Source organism: Cyphomyrmex costatus, unplaced genomic scaffold (genome assembly GCF_001594065.2).
Source record: "Cyphomyrmex costatus isolate MS0001 unplaced genomic scaffold, Ccosl1.0 scaffold104, whole genome shotgun sequence".
In the NCBI taxonomy this organism is placed as follows: domain Eukaryota; kingdom Metazoa; phylum Arthropoda; class Insecta; order Hymenoptera; family Formicidae; genus Cyphomyrmex; species Cyphomyrmex costatus.
In genome coordinates, this window is record NW_017274997.1 from 177,741 (window position 1) to 197,085 (window position 19,345).

Below are 19,345 nucleotides of genomic sequence, written 5' to 3' on the forward strand. Positions count from 1 at the left end.
CCGGGGGGGGGGGGGGGGGGGGGGTGAAAGTTACTTCGCTTGAAAAATTCAACGTTTCTGAACAGGGAAAGGTGTAGAATAGTACTTCATATCATACATGTATAGCATACGTTAAAACTATGATTGTTAATAACTTTTTAACGAAGGACGAGCGATAGCTAAAACCTGTTGAGGGTTACTCAGGGTCATGACCTTAACAACATATGTCAAGGTCAAAGTCATTGGAGGGGGGTCTCCTCATCGACACATTTACCAATTTTTAATTTAATTGAAAATATGTCAATAAAGAGGAATTAGAGGATTGCAAAAGAGAAAGCACACAGATAATTATATAAAAGAGATGCAGTTATTAAATCAAATAATTCCGGAATTATATTTATTACAACAGATTTTATACCTTGGCTGTAAAACCTTCGAAATGTCTCGAACTGTCAGCATTAAAGTTAACGACCATGGAATTAGATTCGGATTTAAATGTTGGTAAATTACCAGTCAAGTTACCGCAAATTAGAGCAGTTCGTTTGTTTGGATTAACAAAATCACCTTCGTAAACAGCGACGTTATCAAAATAACAACTGCAAATTGATGATAAAAGATTAATAAAATTTTTAATAGAAATTTGCTGACATAGATTTGTGAAAAGCTTACTTTGTGCTGAACTCTAGAATGAACTTCTCGAAGCGCACAAGTACACTCTTGTCTTGCGGTGCTTTAATGACCCAAGTGCAATTCATACCTCCAAAGTATTCTTCTCCATGCATCAAAGGCTTAAGCTCGGTGGGCTTTGTGATAATACCACCACATCCTGTTAGTTGTAACGGTTTTATTATATTTCTTCATTTCTTTCTAATTATGTCTTACAGTTTTTTTTATTATATCAAATGTTATTTTTAATGTATTATTTTTACTGTTTCGAACAATTAGATTGTTTATATTTTAATTTTCGTAGTTGTCATTAATAAACATATAAGAAACATCAGATAAGAGAGATACTTACTATTGAGGAAATATTTAAACTGGAAACCGTTCCGCTGCATATATTTGTCCGTCATGAAGACAATCTCTATTCGTGAAATGGATCTTAAAAGTGGTGGTTTGCTGTTACCGCAATAACTTTCTACCTCCTCTACCATATACATATTGTTCGATGTGATAGTAACATTGTCATAACGACAATCTCCACGAGCTGTTAAAAGTAATTCTTGTTAATTTTGTAATTTTCATTATATTTTTTAATTTAAAGCTTTAGAGATAATAAATTTTTCCTATTACCGTGCGCAAAGTTCGAACTTTGCGCAACTTAATAGGAAAAATAGTATACGATACTCGTGCGCTGCGTAGGTGTACCCACACTCGCTCTTTTGTCAAACTCGGCTCGTGCGGGAATCACCTACTTTGCGCACTTGTATCGTAATGTACTATTATTTATGTCGCAAATATACCATATTGTCGTAGTTTCATGGAAAAATCTGACATTATATTATGCTTGCAGAGTGTACACAATGAAAAAATCTCCGGCATTTTAATATTATCTTAAAAATTATGTAATGTATAGATACAACAATTTTTCTGTTTGTTTCATACACGCTCAAGTTAATATTTGGATCAGACGAAGGAGTTCCATTCTCTGGCTACTGTTCCCCTGATATTCTCCCTTTAAATTCCTTCTTTTAAAGGTATATCAAAGACATAGTTTTCTCCACCAAAGTGTCAAACGTGAATGTCTTATGCAACCGAATTGTGGCCACTATTGGCACAATGACTATAACGACATACTGCAGCGCACCTGGCGTGAAGTAAAATACTTGATATCCTTTGTGCCACTAAAGACGCTCATGTGTGAGTTTGGTAACACGTGAGAGTTTGACAACTTTTTGTGAAAAACTTTTTTAGTTGTTTGTTACAATAAAAAAGTATAAGTATATATATGTGTTTATTTTTATTTCTTATCATTTAAAAATAACGGAAGTTTATTGTGTACGCTCTGTATATACAATATATAGAGGATATTAATACTTTTAAAGCTTTCATGGAGATATAATATTATATTTATAAAAGGATATTATAATATTTCACAAAATCTGAAGACATAAGGATGACTATTAAAACTTACCGCGTTCGAGCTGGAAATCAGTAAACTCGACGACAATGTCATCATTTGGCGCAACGATGGTGTAATTACAGAAAATGTTAGGCGGATAGAAATTTGGATACAATGGCGATTGAATGATATTAACTTTTTCGGTTGCTTCAAAAACACCGCCACAATTCTCGCTCCAGACGGCATGAAAACCGTCTGATTGTACTGCCTCGTTTGAACGGAAAATCACTTTCATGTGATTCGATGTCGAGTTAAAGGGCGCAGGTGTATTTCTGCCGCAAACTTTTCCGAGAGTCTTCCATTCACCGTTGTTATAACTTCCTTCTTCTCCGATCCAATCAAATATCTGTAGCGTTATTATTATTATTATTATTATTATTATTATTTCTTTAATTTACAACATTCTCTATATTTACATTTTTCATGTCATTGTGAAAATGTTATTGTAGCGAATGAAATAAATTGCAAAGTGACTAATTGTAAGAGAATTAATTTAAATAGGTATTTAACGTTTATCATACGTATAATAATAATAATCGAACCTCCACATAATCTTTTTCGCAATTAGAACTAGTTTCCAGACTAAACCGATCGACGAAAGTTAAACCTATGTGATAACCATTTTCACCTATTATTTCCCACGTACATTCGCCGTTGTTTGGATATTGTTTGGGAAATCTGAAATTGTGGAAATATTATTAAATAATCTTTTTTTAAAATCATATTGTCGCGATATCTTAAAAAAACGTTAATTACTCCGGAGATGCGATTTCGCGACTGTGACCACGTAAAGCTCCACCGCAACCTGTACTGGCAACCATTACATCAAACTCGAAGCTGCCTGAACCCTCAGATGCAAAATATTCTATCCATAGCTGATTCGATATACTGTTAATGTTATATTTTTGAAGTTCGTTTGTGGTATGAAGGCAGTACTTTGCGATTTGCGGTGCCGTCGTTTCTCCGCCGTTCCTATTTATAAATCGTAAATGTGTAGATTAAATCAAAGATTATTTGACATATGTATAATACAAAATATCTTCAGTAACCGAAAAATAACCAAAAAAAAACCAGTCAAAGGCTTGGTTCTTAATAATATTTTTGTGTAGATTTTAAAATTTTCAGTTTAAGCAAAAATAACTTACTTGATAATAAGATAATTCTTATTACAGTTACTTTCAAGCTGAAGTTTTTTGAAAGAAAGTTTAATTGTTTCTCCTTCAGAAAAATCTACGTGCCAAACGCAATTTATTGGATAGGAAATATTTGTTGGTGATCTAATGGTGTGTCCTGATTCTCGCAAAACACCACCACAAGGTTGCCATTGATATTGTAAATTGAAATCCATACGTTTTTCAAAAGTACCATTCATTATCTAAAAGTTAAAATAATAAGATTATTTTTTACATTTAATATAGTGAATGTAAATAACTTTAATTTACATAGAAATTCTTTAAACTATTTATTTGTATGTATATATAAATGATAAAATAAATATTAAAAACATATTACCATCAATTCGTTTATTAATTTTGGACTTCTCAAATATCTTGGTTCTGTTATATTCCCACAAATCCTTCCAACACCTATACGCAAAATTGAACATTAATATCTTGTTTATCCACTATTTATAATATCGATATTAATTGACTTTTATGTATTGTCTATGATTTTTAATAATTTTTTTTATAATAATTTGTTCAATGAGCAAGAATAATAAATTATGTTAGTGTTTTTCATTTTACCCTGAACTTCAATATATTGAGGATAAATGCAGCTTCTTCTAATAATTTGAGAATGCTCAGGTCTGCCCAAAATACCGGTGACTTTTATTGTCAATGTCAAGCTACTATCCCCAACGGAACTGATCATATTTTCGGGTGGTTCCAATTTCCAGTTGCAAACATATGGAGATTGATTAAAAGGTGGACTTGTAGGACCTGTTAGATTGCCTTGAATTGCTCTCAGATTTCCACCACAAGCTACGATAAAAATTTGTTAAAATTTTTTTATTATACGTTTTGTATATGTATGGCCATATACAAGTTAAATATAATTTAAAAATGTATTTAAATTACATTGTGTAAAGTACACGATAGATATAGATAAATGACCATAGTAGCTTTTAAAACTTACGAGCCGGAGCCTCAGCCCTATACCGAAGTTTGAAACCTCGATGCCCGGGGGAGCACCAATAGCTGATAATCATAGTATTACTGGAACTTCTTATTTCCTCTATATTCGTTCCCCCTTGTCCTAAGACCTTAATCCTCGATTTAAAGCGCAAATCGTTATAAAACTACAAAAAGGAGAATTTTATTATGTATATTTTTTTGGTGGAATAAATATAGTTTATATCTTATTGATATGGTGCATTACTTACCGTAAGTGCATATCCCACGTGTGACGGTCTAGGATCGTTACCAACGTCTATATCCATAATATTTGCCACAACTTGGTAACCCATCGGTAATGTAATTCGCCAATCGCAATACCTACGATGTCATTAATTCGTACAACTATCGCACCAATTTTAAATATATTACTAATATATTTTTTTTTGTAAAACACATAAATATTTAATAAATAAAATATTCTATTAATTATTTAAAAGTTTTGTTTAAAAAAAATTACCTTGGTTTTGTGCGTGGATTAGGATATCCAGGTGATTTAATTATTCCACTTAGTGCGGTTATTAAACCACCGCATGCTATACAAATAAATAATAAATAATTAAAATATTTCTTAGTATATAATTTAAAATTTTATAAACAAGGTGTAAATTAAAATTTATAATGAGCGATAAGACATGCTTAAATATATAGTTTAATAATATATACAGTTTTGCTTTACTAACTTTCTTCGCTGGCAGTGAAGTTTAGATTGAAGCCTTTATAATTAACAAATGATATGTTATTGCTCTGGAAGTGCACATACACTTCGTTTGACGATGTTTCGATTACATCTGGTTTCTGAATACCGCAATAAGTACCAATTATTGAAACTGTAGAATAATATTTTTATATTTAGTTATGTCGTATAATGGAAACGCTTAGATCTAAATCTAATCAACCGTTGCCAATCATTTTACTTACTTGTATTATTTTCTACAAGCTTTTCTCCAATTTTAACATTATCAGTCAAAGGGCATGAACGTAAGCCAGGAAGCTGCATATCGCGAAATTCTAATTTTAAGTTATGATCCGTCGGAGCTACTATCAACCATGTGCAGTTTAGGTTTGTAGGATATGAATGCGGATAATTCGGCGATTTAATAGTGCCTTTGGTAGCACGCAATATTCCGCCACAAACCTCTATACAAATACGTATACTTTATTAATTGTTTCTATTCTTAATATAAAATTATTATGATTATTATATAACATAAATATCTACTCTTATCTATTTAATAAATGTCAATTATTTATATAAGGAGTTTTAATATTAAAATAAAGTAATATTTATTTTACCTACCTCCTAAAGTAATTACAGCTTTGAAACCATTCTTAGGTTCTGGTACATCCGTAAAGAAATGGACGTACATCATGTTGCCATTAGTACTCATACTACTAGGTGCTACGTCTTTACAAAATCTTCCCATAAGTTGAGAGCCATCAGTTCCACCGTCCCTTACTTCAACGTATTCTCTTTCGCAACTGAAAAGAAATTGTTATGGTAGAAATAATATTTTAGTAAATTAAAGTATATTTTTTCCTTAAATTTGTTTTATTTTATTGCAATGATCGTATCTTACTTATCAGAACGACTTAAATCAAATCTATCTAAGAAATGGATAGTCAGCCTTTCACCAGCTGTCGCAATAGCTGTCCAAACACATTCGCTATAAGTTGGAGGGATATTTGGATAGTTGGGCGATGTTATCTCCCATTTCTTCTGTTTGTTTGTTAAAATAAATTCGCCACCACAGCTCATGCTTACTTCTCTAAAATATAGAAAGTAAATTGTGAAATGTTTTATTAAGTTAAAAAAATATCAATTTAAAAAAAATTGCATTATCCAAAAATCACCTGTAAGTGAGCTTAAAGCCAAAATTACGACCAATACCTCTAGCTTTAACATACAAACGATTTCCGGTGGTTTCTAATTCTGCTGGCGTCACTTCACCACAGTACTTTCCGACGCCTAACAAAGGCGAGAGCACTCCTTCTCCATTTTTTAACTAAAATTATTTATTTAAAAAAAAGATAATTTATATACATATATACAGAGTGTCACGTAGTGACTTTGCTAGTAGGTCATTCCCACTCCCCATGAACCGCGCACCAAGCGATCGGTGAGCCAAGCGAACGTGCTTTATTCACCTATAGATATCTAAAAATTTATAACTTGTTAACCATTGCGAAAATTGCAAAGTAGTAAAAGACCTTTCGACACAGTTTAGTTCGCTCTATCTACATAAAAGCGATGGAAAAAAAACTTACATGACATCCTGCATAATATATATTAATTATCTTTTTTAATTTCAAATTTTCTCTTCCTTTTTGTAATTATTTCTTTTACTTATATTGCGTTGAATTTAAAGGTCTAAAGTCTAATAATAGAATGTACTAACCAACAAATAATTATCACCGCATGTATAATCAGGCTGTATTGATATTTTGTTAATCTGAACTTTGATAGTTCTGCCGGGTTTCACTGTCACAGTCCACTCACAGGTAAATTGCCATGTGCGAATCGCTCTTGAAAGAAAAGAAGAATTGTCAAATTCGATTACGCCGTTGGGTCCATTTAATTGACCTCCACAATCTATAAACATCAATGCGAACGTTTACGTATATTTGTAATCAAAGTTTAATTCTATTAATAGATCAATAGAATATCTACAACCTCGATATACATATGCGTTGAAGCCAGTTTTATTGTCGAATGCGTCTGTGTCAAATTTCACCGTCATTACATTGCTCCCATTGATCAAAGACGCGCTGGAGTTCGCCAAGCATAATTTACTTTCCAAATGAGCACCAATTGTCGATGTCAATGCATTTCCCGAATAAACAGAAACCGAATCCGCCTCGCAATTGCTAGTTTCTTCCAAATCCATAGTCATGATTCTCAATACCAAATGTGTTCCAGGTGGCGATGTGAAGACCCAATTGCAATGCAAATTGGCAGCATAACCAATCGGCCAACCAGGAGAACTGAAGGAATACGTGCTAGTGTTGTTACCAATTAGAGCTATTTCCTTGTTGCATTTCGACACTGCAGGCAAATAAAATAAATTTTAATTAGATGTATGTGCATAATATGTGTGTGTGTGTGTGTGTGTGTGTACATACATATATGTATATTTAACATTGGCATAATTTACAGATTTAATTTGAAATACAATAATGTTTAAATTAATTTTTGTATTAATATTGAGTTAATCGTGAAAAAATTGCATTATTTCAATATATTTTTTATAATAACAAAATATTAAGTATATAAAAGTTTAAGCTCACGTCCAATCTCCTTGTTAGTTCCCTGTTCGGAACTATTTCTCAATGTTTGAAGCCATGTGAGATCAAACCAATGTCCTTGTCTGACAAAATCCGACGTCATCGTGATATAAATTACATTACTGGATGAATCTATTGGTTCTGGCAAAGTGTAGCCGCATATTTCAGATAGAAGTGGTGCTTCATTATCATATCCATCATATATCTGATTAAAAATGAAAACTGGTTAATAATTAAAATGGCGCATATTTTGTTAACTGCAAAGACCGATATTAAGCATATATATTTAATATTAATTTAACGTTTAAACAGTATACATATAACAGTATATACTATTGATATATTGTTAAATATATACATAATGTAGTCATATATATTAAATATATTATAATATACTATATTTATCCTCAAAATGTCTTTTTTACAATTTGTATAACATCCTCGATACAGATACTTACATTAATATGAGAGAAACAAAATTGGCCAATGTTTTCTATATGTAAATCTGTGAATGTGAGGCGTACAAGCCAATCCATTTCAACAGTAATGCGCCATGAGAACGCAGCAGGTTGTCTATACGGTAGCGGATACAACGGCGAAGTAATGCGTCCTGTAGGTCCTTCCAATTCGTTCCCTCCGATGATATTATATTCAGCCTTAAAACCCTTAGCAGTGCCTGAATCATCGCTTTTAAACTTGATCCACAATTTGCTGGAAGACGTAATTTCCGCGGCATCCTTGCCACAAGAAACGCTAATGAGCTTTCCTATTCCACTGTTTTCTCTTACCTCGACATAGTCCAAATCGCAATTTTCGCTCGACTCGACATCAAACTCGGAGAACATGAGAGTAATCCTATTACCGGGAGACGTATTCAGAACCCAAACGCATTCTGCGTTTAGAGGATAACTATTTGGATAACTAGGCGAGGTAATTATTCCTTGTTGGGATGTGTAGTTTCCGCCGCAAGCTGAAAAGTATAGATAGAATTAAAGATATCTTAACCATAAATGTACACTTTTTATACATTTTAATCCAGTGTACCTGTGTTCAGGACGGAGTACATAGCGACAAAGTGACCTATGAACTCGTAGAAAACAGTTAAATGCAGTGTGAGTGAACTTCCGGTACTCGTAATCGGCGGTGGTGCGACGTTTTTGCACCATTTTCCTAGAGATGGTCCATCTGTACTCTCACCCTCAAACACCTGAAGGGAGAGCCAAAAACAAGGACCCGACGCGAGATGTCCTGAGTCCCATCGAGTCATAATATCAGTTGGATCAATCTCCATATGCGTAAAAGTAATAGTTACATGATCGCCTACAATAAAGAATAGAACACAAAAAAATAAACCATTGTTAAAAAGAAATTAACAAATAAATGTAAATATCTATGGACGAAATGTGAATTAAAACAAAGTTGAATTATACCTGGATTTTCAGCTATCAATGTCCATGTACAATTAGTGTTCTCATCATGTATATCGCTATTACCCGTCGAGGGTGTGAGAAAACCATGATCCTTCACAATTATACGAGCACCGCAGGCTCTTCTATATTGAGCTTTGAAACCTTTGGCTGAAATAATGCTATCGCTCTGCATAACTACTAACATTTGATTACTACTCGAAACGTAGACCGGTGGTAACTGATTGCCGCAATGAGTTCCCAATAATGGATCATCTTTCGTTGAACCATCAAAAATCTACGAAAATACAAAATGAGACTCTTTTAACATATATTATTAGAATTAATTAAAAAATTACTTAAAATTGTATTTTTACCAGAGTAATTTAATTTAAAAATTCAACAATATAATATAGGCTCAAAAGATTAAATCGAAATAAATATAAATTAATGCCAATGTGAGCCAACACTAATTGTTTGTGTGAATTATAGGTAACACCTAAGATAATGCTAAAAACCAGCGATACTACAACTTTCAAGCATTATAATTCGGAAAGTACTTCATGAAAAAATATTTTATTATAGTGTTTTGGAAAGTTGTCGAGGTGTGCTACAAGAATATGCAATGAAAAATAGAGTTCTATTTAAAAAAATTGATGTGACCTGACCTTGGCGATGCCACCCAAAATCAAACGAATGTGATCAGTAAATAGATCTTTTTGAACTTTACAACTTTTGTCTGAAACACTTTTCTGTAATACTTATACTTTCTATGATATTCACGTGTCCCGGCACTTTCTGAACACCTTGTAATAGCATACCTTAACGAAATCATCACTGCAATTTCTACTGTTCTCAACATCAAAGTCCAAAAACGTGAGATTCACTAGATGGTTGTTGTCGACTTCTAATAGCCATTCGCAATTTACAACATGCGGATAATTCTGCGGATAATTGGCCGAATGAATGATGCCTGAGGTTGCTGTAAATTTACCACCACATTCAATAGGAACAGTCTTATAACTAGCATTAAATCCTCGACTAGCGTATGATGAGTCCGAGTGAAACTTGACAAACATTTTATTTCCGTGACTAGTATATATTACTGGCGTCTCCGAATAACAAAGCTCGGTTAGTTTTGGCGCATCTACATCTTGACCCTCATAGATTTGGACTTTGTCAAAGAAACAGCCTTTGCGTTTCTCAGTATTAATCTGAAAGACAAAAATTTCCATTTTTACATTACAGTATACACATTATAGCACCCTTTCACTATTAATTTCCGTATAACCTTAGCAAATATAATTTTTGAAAATACTTTTTTAAATTATACTTACTTCATAAAATGTAAGCTCGATGCTGTGCATGTAATCCACTTCGATTAACCATTCGCAGTCAACATTCATCGGATAAGCTACAGGATATCCAGGCGACGTAAAACTATCATACGGTTTAATCAAATGCCCTCCGCAACCATGCACCGTCCATTCAAGCCGGAAACCATTGTAAGCCATAAAGGAGTCCGTAACAAATGTTATAAACACTTGATGTTGTATTGAATTAATTTTCATTGGAAGATCGATATTCCCACAAAATAGACCCAGCATGTTGTTGGGAGTGTCATCATCGCCTTCCATGATTTGGAGATAGTCATATATGCACTGCGATTGTTCCATCCTTCCTTCGAGATCAAAGTGCGAGAAAGTCAAATTAATCATGTTACCAATTGGAGCCTCAATAATCCAACTGCAGTTTGTCGAATGCTCATATTTATTGGGGAAATTCGGTGATTCTATCACACCAGAGTAACCACGTAATTTGTTTATGCACTCTGCATCACAAAAATAACAATTTAACAATAAAATAATTTTATATATATCCATATACACTCACAGAATAAGTAATTAAAATTAAAAAATAAACATTAATTTAAAAATTCTTGCAAAGTATGGCTAAAATATTTCAAATTTGAAAGAAAATAGAATAATATTATATAAATCTGAATTAAAATAATACGTACGCGTTTCGTATTTTAGATGGAAACCGCGACCGGCATTGCTGTAGTCGCTACGGAACCGAATGGTTATTTGATTGGATTTGGATTGAATAAGCTTCGGATACGTGATGTCGCAATAACGTCTTCCATTTGTGAGATGACTAATGCCTTCATATATTTCGATAAAGTCATATCGGCATTTCTCGTGCTGTTCAAGATCGAGGTCCACTATTACAATCCTCACTAAACTACCTGCTGCCACAGCGATCTTCCAATAGCAATCCGCGTTCGCTGCATAAGGTTCAGGATAATTTGGAGATATAATATCTCCAGTCACTGCAGTCAATGAGTTACCACATCCTGAAGTTAAATACGTAAATATAAAAATTAAGAAAAAATAGAAAACGTGATTAGGATTTCCTGTATGTTTTTTTCTACCTTGAGTGCTGCTATCCCATTGAATTTCAAAACCTTGCATTGATCTTGAGAAATCAGAAACAAATCTAATATATATTTGATTCGTTTGACTTGGTATTTCAGTAGGTATGTCTGTGCCACAGAATTTGCCGATTAAAGGCGCAGAGTCATATCCACCATTCCTAAAATATGAGAAACATAAAATGATGATTTAAAAAAAATAATAAGATTAAATTTATTTAAGGATCTTTATACCTAATTTCTAAATAATCAAATAAGCAAGATGCATGTCTTTCTAATTCAAAATGATTGATTGTAAGAATGATTCTATGTCGATTTTGTGCTTCAATAATCCAAACGCAATCCCTCTTATTTGGATAATGATCGGGATAATTTGGTGATCTAATAATGCCATTTGACTTTGAATAATGACCACCGCAGACCTTCGACATATCCATGAAAATATATGTAGCAACAAATCCTTCAAGTGTAATACTTAAATCAGTGTGGAAAAGTATGGTAAGTATACGATCCTGTGTTGTTAATTCTGGTGGTTTAGTGCTACCACAGTATCTAAAACATATTTATAATATATTAAAAAAGCTGTTTAAAAAAAAGTTATGTTAAGTTATACGTGTGAAGATAATATTCTACTACGCATTATAACGTGTTTATATATATATATATATATATATATACAGGGAATGGAAAGTTACTTTTTAAAAATAACTAGTTACAGTTACTCGTTACCGAGTAAAAAATGTAACTAGTTACAGTTACAGTTATCGCTTTTTAAAAGTAACTCGTTACAGTTACCGTTACTTGAAAAATAACTTTTCGTTACTTTTCCGTTACTTTTTTAAAATCAATTTAAAAATGTACTTTTGCTTTTTTTTTTTATATGTAATACTGACAAATATATAGTTTTTTTTAAAAAAAAAAAAAACAATGTAGAATGGCTCAAATAATAAATTAAATAAAAGTAAAATGAGAAGGGTTACGAGCCAAAAATGAAACAGTTTATTTCCGATAAGAACGACGATGACAATGTAATTAAATGTATAAATATATATTAGAACAATACATAGATAAAACAAGATAAAAACAAACGACGTTTCGACACTTATTGTCATCGTCTTTTAAACTGTTTCGCTTTTGGGTTCATAGCCCTACTCATTTTACTATTATTTAATTTATTTTTTAATTTTTTTTAAACACAATTTTGTAATTCTAAAACCTGTAAAATATGCAGCAAATTGAAATATTTGTATGTCCTATGTATTACATAGAAGATAGAAGTGTAAAATAATTACTGAATCATAACGGCCGAATGTCTAAGGGCTTTCAAGTCTTATTGATAAGCGCTATAAATAGCATGTATCCAATCGAACCGTATTCAATCGTGTGCAAAGTAACGACAAAAGTAACTGTAAATTTCGTTACCGTTACCCAAAAAATGTAACTCGTTACCGTTACAGTTACCAAAAAAAGAAAGTAACGCAGTTACCAGTAAAGTTACCAAAAAAGTAACTTGTAACTGTAACTTCGTTACAAGTAACGAGTTACTTCCATTCCCTGATATATATATATATAATTAATAGATATTAATATTACATAGTATAAATTAAGAGTTTTTTGGTAATTGAAATGATTGCAACACTAATAATAACATTTTTATAACAAATAGTTAAAATAAAAGAAATTAGTAATATAATCATACGTGGCTATTATATTTTCGTCACGCGAGGTGTAGTTTTCGTAAAGCTTGACATAATCATTGACACAATCATTATGATATTCTAAATTAAATGACATCCAGTTGAGTTGTATTACGTATCCTGGTGGTGCTTGAATAGTCCAGATACACTCCTCGTTATCGAAATAACTTCCGTTTTCATGTGGGGACTGAATGACACCATTTGGCTCTTTCAGCAATCCGCCACATCCTTAATACGAATAATGGTATTAATGCTTACTTTATTATTTTTAAATCTCTATTTTTGCGCAAAAATTTAATCGCTCTATACATATAAGAATGAATTAATTATGTTCAAAAGTATATTAAACCTTATATTTATAATTTACCGCAGCGAAGAAATCTTACTTACTACGATTAATGGTTGTGTAGTTTACTTTGAAACCTCGACCATTAATGTTGCTGTCGGTGGTAAACTTTATGTACATGAAATTGTGCGTGGAATAGTAAGGAGTATCGGGCATGTTTTCCTCATCGCCGCATAATGTGGCGAGTTTCGTTGCGTTTTCATTATCACCATCAAAAATTTCAACGTAATCATAAAAACAGTTCTGATCTCTGCCTTCGATGTCCATATCTTCTATAGTTAACACGATTCCTTTGTCAGACGGTTGTATAATTTCGTAAATACATGTTCTTGAGTGATGATAAGGGTTCGGATAAAACGGCGATTTGATAATTCCGGTGTCTGCATGGAATTCGCCGCCGCATAAAGTTTCGTACGAAAGTGTGAAACCTTCCCCTTCGTAAGACCAATCGGATTTGAACACTATAACTAAACTGTTTGAATTTGACTTGATTGCTGGCGGCAAGTCCGCGCCGCAGTATCTACCGAGTAACTGAGAAAGTGTGTTAGGTCCATCGTAAACCTAAAAAAGTACAAAGATTAAAATTTCCTTTCTTTCTGTGAAACATTAGAATAATAAAAGGTTGGAAAATCACCTCGACAAAGTCAAACTGACAACTGGTGGAAGTTTCGAGATCAAATCTCAGCCATGATGCTCGGATTCGTTCACCTGCTGGCAACTGTATCTTCCATTCACATTCCATATTTGGCTGATATGACGATGAGTGACCTGGTGAATTGATTAGTCCAGTGGCACTGGTATAAATTCCACCACAACCAGGAGTACCTAAATATTGCAAATTATTTGAATCATATATTTAATATAATATAAATTTCGAATATGTAGCTCTAATTTGCTAAGCAATAATAAAAGAAAAATAGAAAGATAGATCAATAAAGGGCATATAATTATACAAAGAAATAGTATATAATTCATCATATCTCATTTGGACTTGAAGAATGCCACACCTCGTAATAATTTAATCTAATATGTAATTATATGCTCTTTATTGACCTATCTTCCTTTTATTATAGTTTAATATAACAATTTATATAAAATATTATAAAACTTCTAAACCAATTGTTTTAAATAAATAGTGTAATTAGTTGCTATATTATACTTATAAATCGTATAAACCAAGTGTTTCAGTAATATACCTTCAATTATCGAATAATGAATTTGAAATCCAGCATCTTGATTAGAACCGTCAGAATGGAAATGAACAATTGCTTCAGAACTCGGTGTAATCAAAGGCGGTGGACGAGTGTGATTGCAAAAAAGTCCTAAACGTTCTTCTTCTGCACCAGTAATCTATGTATATAATGTAGATATAGAATCAAAATTGATAATAAATACTGAAGCATAGATAATTAATTATTTTATAATTCAACAGATTTAGTAATATATACAAAATATATTGCATATATAAAATATTTATATAGGTCATAATTAACTCATAAAATATTTACTTCCACAAAGTCGTTGTCACAATTTTGCTCGAGCATCAGCTGACCAAAATGAAATTGAATTCTTTTTGAAGCAGCGACAATAATTGTCCAGAAACAATCTCTGTTTGGAGGGTATCTCCCAGGTGAACCTGGAGACGTAATTGTGCCGTAATTATTTTCTAAAACACCTCCACAAATAGGCTCGATGCTCTTCCAACGGAAAGTAAATCCGTCGTGAGATATACTGTTGTCCGAATGGAACCATAAATAAAGGGTATTGTGGGACGAGATGATTGTCCCGTTTTCATTAGGCAATGTCTGACCACAAAATCTATTGATCATATGACTACCAGCATTTCTACCATCGTGAATCTAAAAGTGTATACGTTTGTTATAAAGAGAATGATTTTCTTATTTTTATTATTCTCCTTATTTTCATCCTTATATTTTAAAATTCAAGAATATAGAAATTTGAACAGTATTAGAGATAGTATTAGAAAATATATTACAACGCTCCTTAATATGAATTTAAAAAATGCATAAATTTTTTAGACAAGAAGCTATGAAAATTAAAGTGTTGTATTATATACGCAAAATAATTTTAAAAGAATTTACAAAACTTATAGTTCTTACAAACTTTAGTGAAAAAATAAAATCCAAATGTTGTACTATATATAAAAATAGTTTTAAAAAAATTTACAAAATTTATAGTTCTTACAAACTTTAGTGAAAAAATAATTTTTTAATCGCTTTTTTTTAATATGCAAATCGCACCTGTAGAAAGTCAAATTTGCAATCTGTTGACTGCTCAAGATTAAAAGACGTAAAGGTGACGTTTAGAACCTTCGAGGGTTCCGTTATTAACACCCAAGCACAACTCAGTCCATGCTGGTAAGTGCTACCGCCTATGGGAAACTGAAGTGTTCCCATGGGATTCCGTAATACACCGCCACACGCTTGCCGTGGCGTTTCACATCTGATTCCTGTAAAGCTAGTTGTACACTGACACGTTGCTTGCCCATTTAAAACGGTACAAATTCCACTATTTCGACAAGGATTTGGTAAACACGGATCGATCGGTGTATTACATGTAGATCCTAAAAATTCATAAGAAACCCAGTGATATAGATAAGTATCGCATACACTGAAAGAAAAGCGTTTAGGATTTGGTGCTCCATTTTTACAATTATTACTATCATAATGTTAATAATACTAATTGCATTTGTATTTGTACCAAAAAGTATTGGTACCAAAAAGTAATTAGCACCGAAAATAAATATAAATTATAATCATGGTAGTTGCAGCATTTTTTCTTTCGATACGTGTAACTCTTATTGTTTTCAATATTAAGAATAAATTACAAATTCCGAAACAAACACTTTTATATTTAAACTTCAGTTTTAACTTAAAATTCATAATATCACGATTGTTGTGCAATCAAGCACGAATTTATTATATATTTTATTATTTGTCACGCGCATATGTGAGAAGTATAGTGTTACAATTTACACGAGATGGCTCATGAATCCATTTCCCGCCAAGTCTCTCATTTTCATTCCTAATACACATACCAGAGTATCCTGAGTTACATCTGCAAGTGAAGCCATTTGCACCGTTTGGCACGCATGTACCATGAACGCAGGGGTTGCTAGAACACGCTGTATTAAGTGATACATCAGCTAATTGGCAACCGTTTGGTCCCATTCCATTACCGACGTAATCCGGTGGGCAACGGCACAGCACATAAGAACTTGTAAGCGATGGATTCTCGATACAGGTAGCTAATGGATGACATCCACCATTGTTGATGGCGCAACCACCGACAAAAATGCAACTCACACCGTCGCCACGATATCCTGGAGGACAGGCTCCACATGTTCTAGAACCCTGTAATTAAAATCGTTGCAACGAAATAAGACACCGTTGCAGCAAATTGTAACGCGTTGCTCTATTCATTATATCACTTATTTATCTTCATATATTTATTTTTAACTAAAAATGTATTTTTTATGATGTAAAAATACTTGTATTAGATTGAGACTGAGATTAAAACTAATTAATCTCAAGAAAGAAAATGAACATTAAGTTTAATGAACTTTGCTTCGATCGGTCAAATTCAATCTCAATCTCAATCTCTAATCTGATACGAACATAACTTCTCTTCATGTTATGCATTATGTAATATAATATATTACCATTGTATTTATGCATTGCACGTAAGGTAAGGTACTGCAGCCGCCATTGTTAATAAGACACTCGTCAATGTCGGTGCAATAATAGCCATTGCCGCTATAGCCATGCGGACAAGCACCGCAAGTGAATGAACCGCGAGTATTACGACATGGTACCGGTGGATTTACGGAGCAAGGTGGATGGGCCGCTGCACATTCGTCTACATCCTTGATGCAAGCTGGGTTTGTACCGTCGCTTTCCCATCCCTAAAAACGATAAAGAAAAGGATTCAGCGCATTTGCTATGAATAAGTTACAAAAGCAGGTTGTGCGTAAGACTTACTTAGCTGAATAATTTACGATTAGAGTTTAAGAAAAAAAAAATAGAACATACTTGATCACAAATGCATGTATATCCAAGTGAAGAACTGCTTTTGGCAACGCATACACCGTGCTCGCCGCAAAGCGCTTCAGAATTTTCTGTATTACAAATCGATGTCTTCTGTGTACAATGAAGGCCAAACCATCCCGGCAAGCAGTCGCATCTAATATCCAAACCAATATTATACATATACAGACATATTCCACACAATGTAGGTATCCGAGAAATCTCAACATAAAGGCCACTTGCGAAGTTCATTAGAATTATTTCAAAGAATAGATGTTTGTAAGAACTTTAGACTGGAAAATTTAAAATATTATTAAAATTATATTTTAAAAACATACCTTTTTAAATTAAAAAAAGAAAACTAAAAATTTGATCGATTCGTAAAATGTCAGTAATTAAACGAAAGTATTACGTTTTGCTATTTCCTTAATAGAAAAGGTAATGAAACGTAATATTGCATATACCGATAAGACCCAGGTAAATTTCGACAAGTTGCTCCGTTTTGACATCCGAGATCCGTACCAAGAAATCTTGCGCACTCGTTGACGTCCGTCATACAATTTGGGCCCTGAAATAATTGTAATTATTCTCAGAAAATATTATTTTTGTCAAAGTACTACGCTTACATACCTCCCAGTTTGATGGACAATGACATTGATAGGCATCATAGAGATCTTCACAAGTACCACCATTTTGACATGGGTTACTTTGACATTCGTTCTCTCGAAGTAGTGTTTGCATAGCTCTTAGTGAGTCTTCTAATGCTTTAAGCTTAAAAATTTTACTTATTTTTAATTGTATTGTACAGGTCATTATTCGTATATATCATTCACTATAAATAGATTCACGTATTACGTACTCGAGAGTTGATACGACGAATGCTTCTGCTTGTGGCTACAGTCAATGGATTAAAATTCTAAAAAAATATTATTTAATAAACAACTTGATACATTTAATTCTATATTTAATTTATATTTTTTATTTTAATACAACACGATTAATATAATTTTTTATCTGTATTTAAAACGCTAAATTAAAAAAATTATAAAGAAATAAGAAATGAATAATAACTTAACATTATAAAACTTATGAAGGGGGAACACCACGGTGACGAGTTTAAAAAATCGAATTTCTTTTATTGCATTTTTGTAATGCTTGGAGTCTTAAAAATATGTCCCTATAATATTATGTTGAAATTCCTAACGGAACAATAGTAAATATGTGATAGAGTAGAACGTGGTCAGATGCCGCTAGGACATTAAGCAGTTCCCTTGATCTGCTTGTAGGCAGTTTTACCAGTATTCTTTTGTTTCTTATGTGCTTCAGACGTGAACACTTCACATGCACCCGGATTTTGATTCGTTAAGAAATTATATCGTTATATACAGGGAATGGAAAGTTACTTTTTAAAAGTAACTAGTTACAGTTACTCGTTACCGAGTAAAAAATGTAACGAGTTACCGTTACAGTTATCGTTTTTTAAAAGTAACTCGTTACAGTTACCGTTACACGAAAAATAACTTTTCGTTACTTTTCCGTTACTTTTTTAGAATCAATCTAAAAATGTACTTTTGCATTTTTTTTTGGTAAATGTGTCGATGAGGGGACCCCCCTCCAATGACTTTGACCTTAACATATGTTATCAAAGTCATGATTCTGAGTAACTTTGCCTTAACAACTAGCCGTCGCTCGCCCTTCGTTAAAAAGTTATTAACAATTATAGTTTTAAAATAGTACGAGTAAATGTCTCAATCAGGGGACCTCCCTCCAATGACTTTGACCTTGACATATGTTGTCAAAGTCATGACCCTGAGTAACCCTCAACAGGTTTTAGCTGTCACTCGTCCTTCGTTAAA

General features: G+C 32.7%; 1 protein-coding gene across 1 annotated transcript in view; it reads right to left on the reverse strand.

Annotated features, from left to right (window-relative positions):
• Nucleotides 1-19,345, reverse strand: part of Cubn (Cubilin) — a 33,098-nt gene that overhangs the window by 8,209 nt on the left and 5,544 nt on the right. The window contains exons 4-43 of the mRNA XM_018539855.1: nt 18,349-18,405; nt 18,120-18,260; nt 17,954-18,057; nt 17,496-17,646; nt 17,126-17,368; nt 16,502-16,817; nt 15,705-16,027; nt 14,952-15,302; nt 14,640-14,793; nt 14,078-14,268; nt 13,488-14,004; nt 13,100-13,325; nt 11,635-11,952; nt 11,401-11,561; nt 10,987-11,322; nt 10,304-10,797; nt 9,788-10,180; nt 8,991-9,264; nt 8,605-8,880; nt 8,019-8,530; nt 7,564-7,765; nt 6,950-7,321; nt 6,675-6,868; nt 6,130-6,281; nt 5,856-6,044; nt 5,576-5,757; nt 5,197-5,415; nt 4,959-5,105; nt 4,736-4,811; nt 4,485-4,596; nt 4,238-4,400; nt 3,847-4,083; nt 3,614-3,687; nt 3,247-3,476; nt 2,858-3,073; nt 2,644-2,779; nt 2,114-2,447; nt 998-1,186; nt 649-805; nt 398-575 (exon numbers count right to left, since the gene is read on the reverse strand). Of these exons, the coding sequence (XP_018395357.1) occupies nt 398-575; nt 649-805; nt 998-1,186; nt 2,114-2,447; nt 2,644-2,779; nt 2,858-3,073; nt 3,247-3,476; nt 3,614-3,687; nt 3,847-4,083; nt 4,238-4,400; nt 4,485-4,596; nt 4,736-4,811; nt 4,959-5,105; nt 5,197-5,415; nt 5,576-5,757; nt 5,856-6,044; nt 6,130-6,281; nt 6,675-6,868; nt 6,950-7,321; nt 7,564-7,765; nt 8,019-8,530; nt 8,605-8,880; nt 8,991-9,264; nt 9,788-10,180; nt 10,304-10,797; nt 10,987-11,322; nt 11,401-11,561; nt 11,635-11,952; nt 13,100-13,325; nt 13,488-14,004; nt 14,078-14,268; nt 14,640-14,793; nt 14,952-15,302; nt 15,705-16,027; nt 16,502-16,817; nt 17,126-17,368; nt 17,496-17,646; nt 17,954-18,057; nt 18,120-18,260; nt 18,349-18,405 (9,297 nt within the window). The remainder of the gene's footprint in view (nt 1-397; nt 576-648; nt 806-997; nt 1,187-2,113; nt 2,448-2,643; nt 2,780-2,857; nt 3,074-3,246; nt 3,477-3,613; nt 3,688-3,846; nt 4,084-4,237; nt 4,401-4,484; nt 4,597-4,735; nt 4,812-4,958; nt 5,106-5,196; nt 5,416-5,575; nt 5,758-5,855; nt 6,045-6,129; nt 6,282-6,674; nt 6,869-6,949; nt 7,322-7,563; nt 7,766-8,018; nt 8,531-8,604; nt 8,881-8,990; nt 9,265-9,787; nt 10,181-10,303; nt 10,798-10,986; nt 11,323-11,400; nt 11,562-11,634; nt 11,953-13,099; nt 13,326-13,487; nt 14,005-14,077; nt 14,269-14,639; nt 14,794-14,951; nt 15,303-15,704; nt 16,028-16,501; nt 16,818-17,125; nt 17,369-17,495; nt 17,647-17,953; nt 18,058-18,119; nt 18,261-18,348; nt 18,406-19,345) is intronic.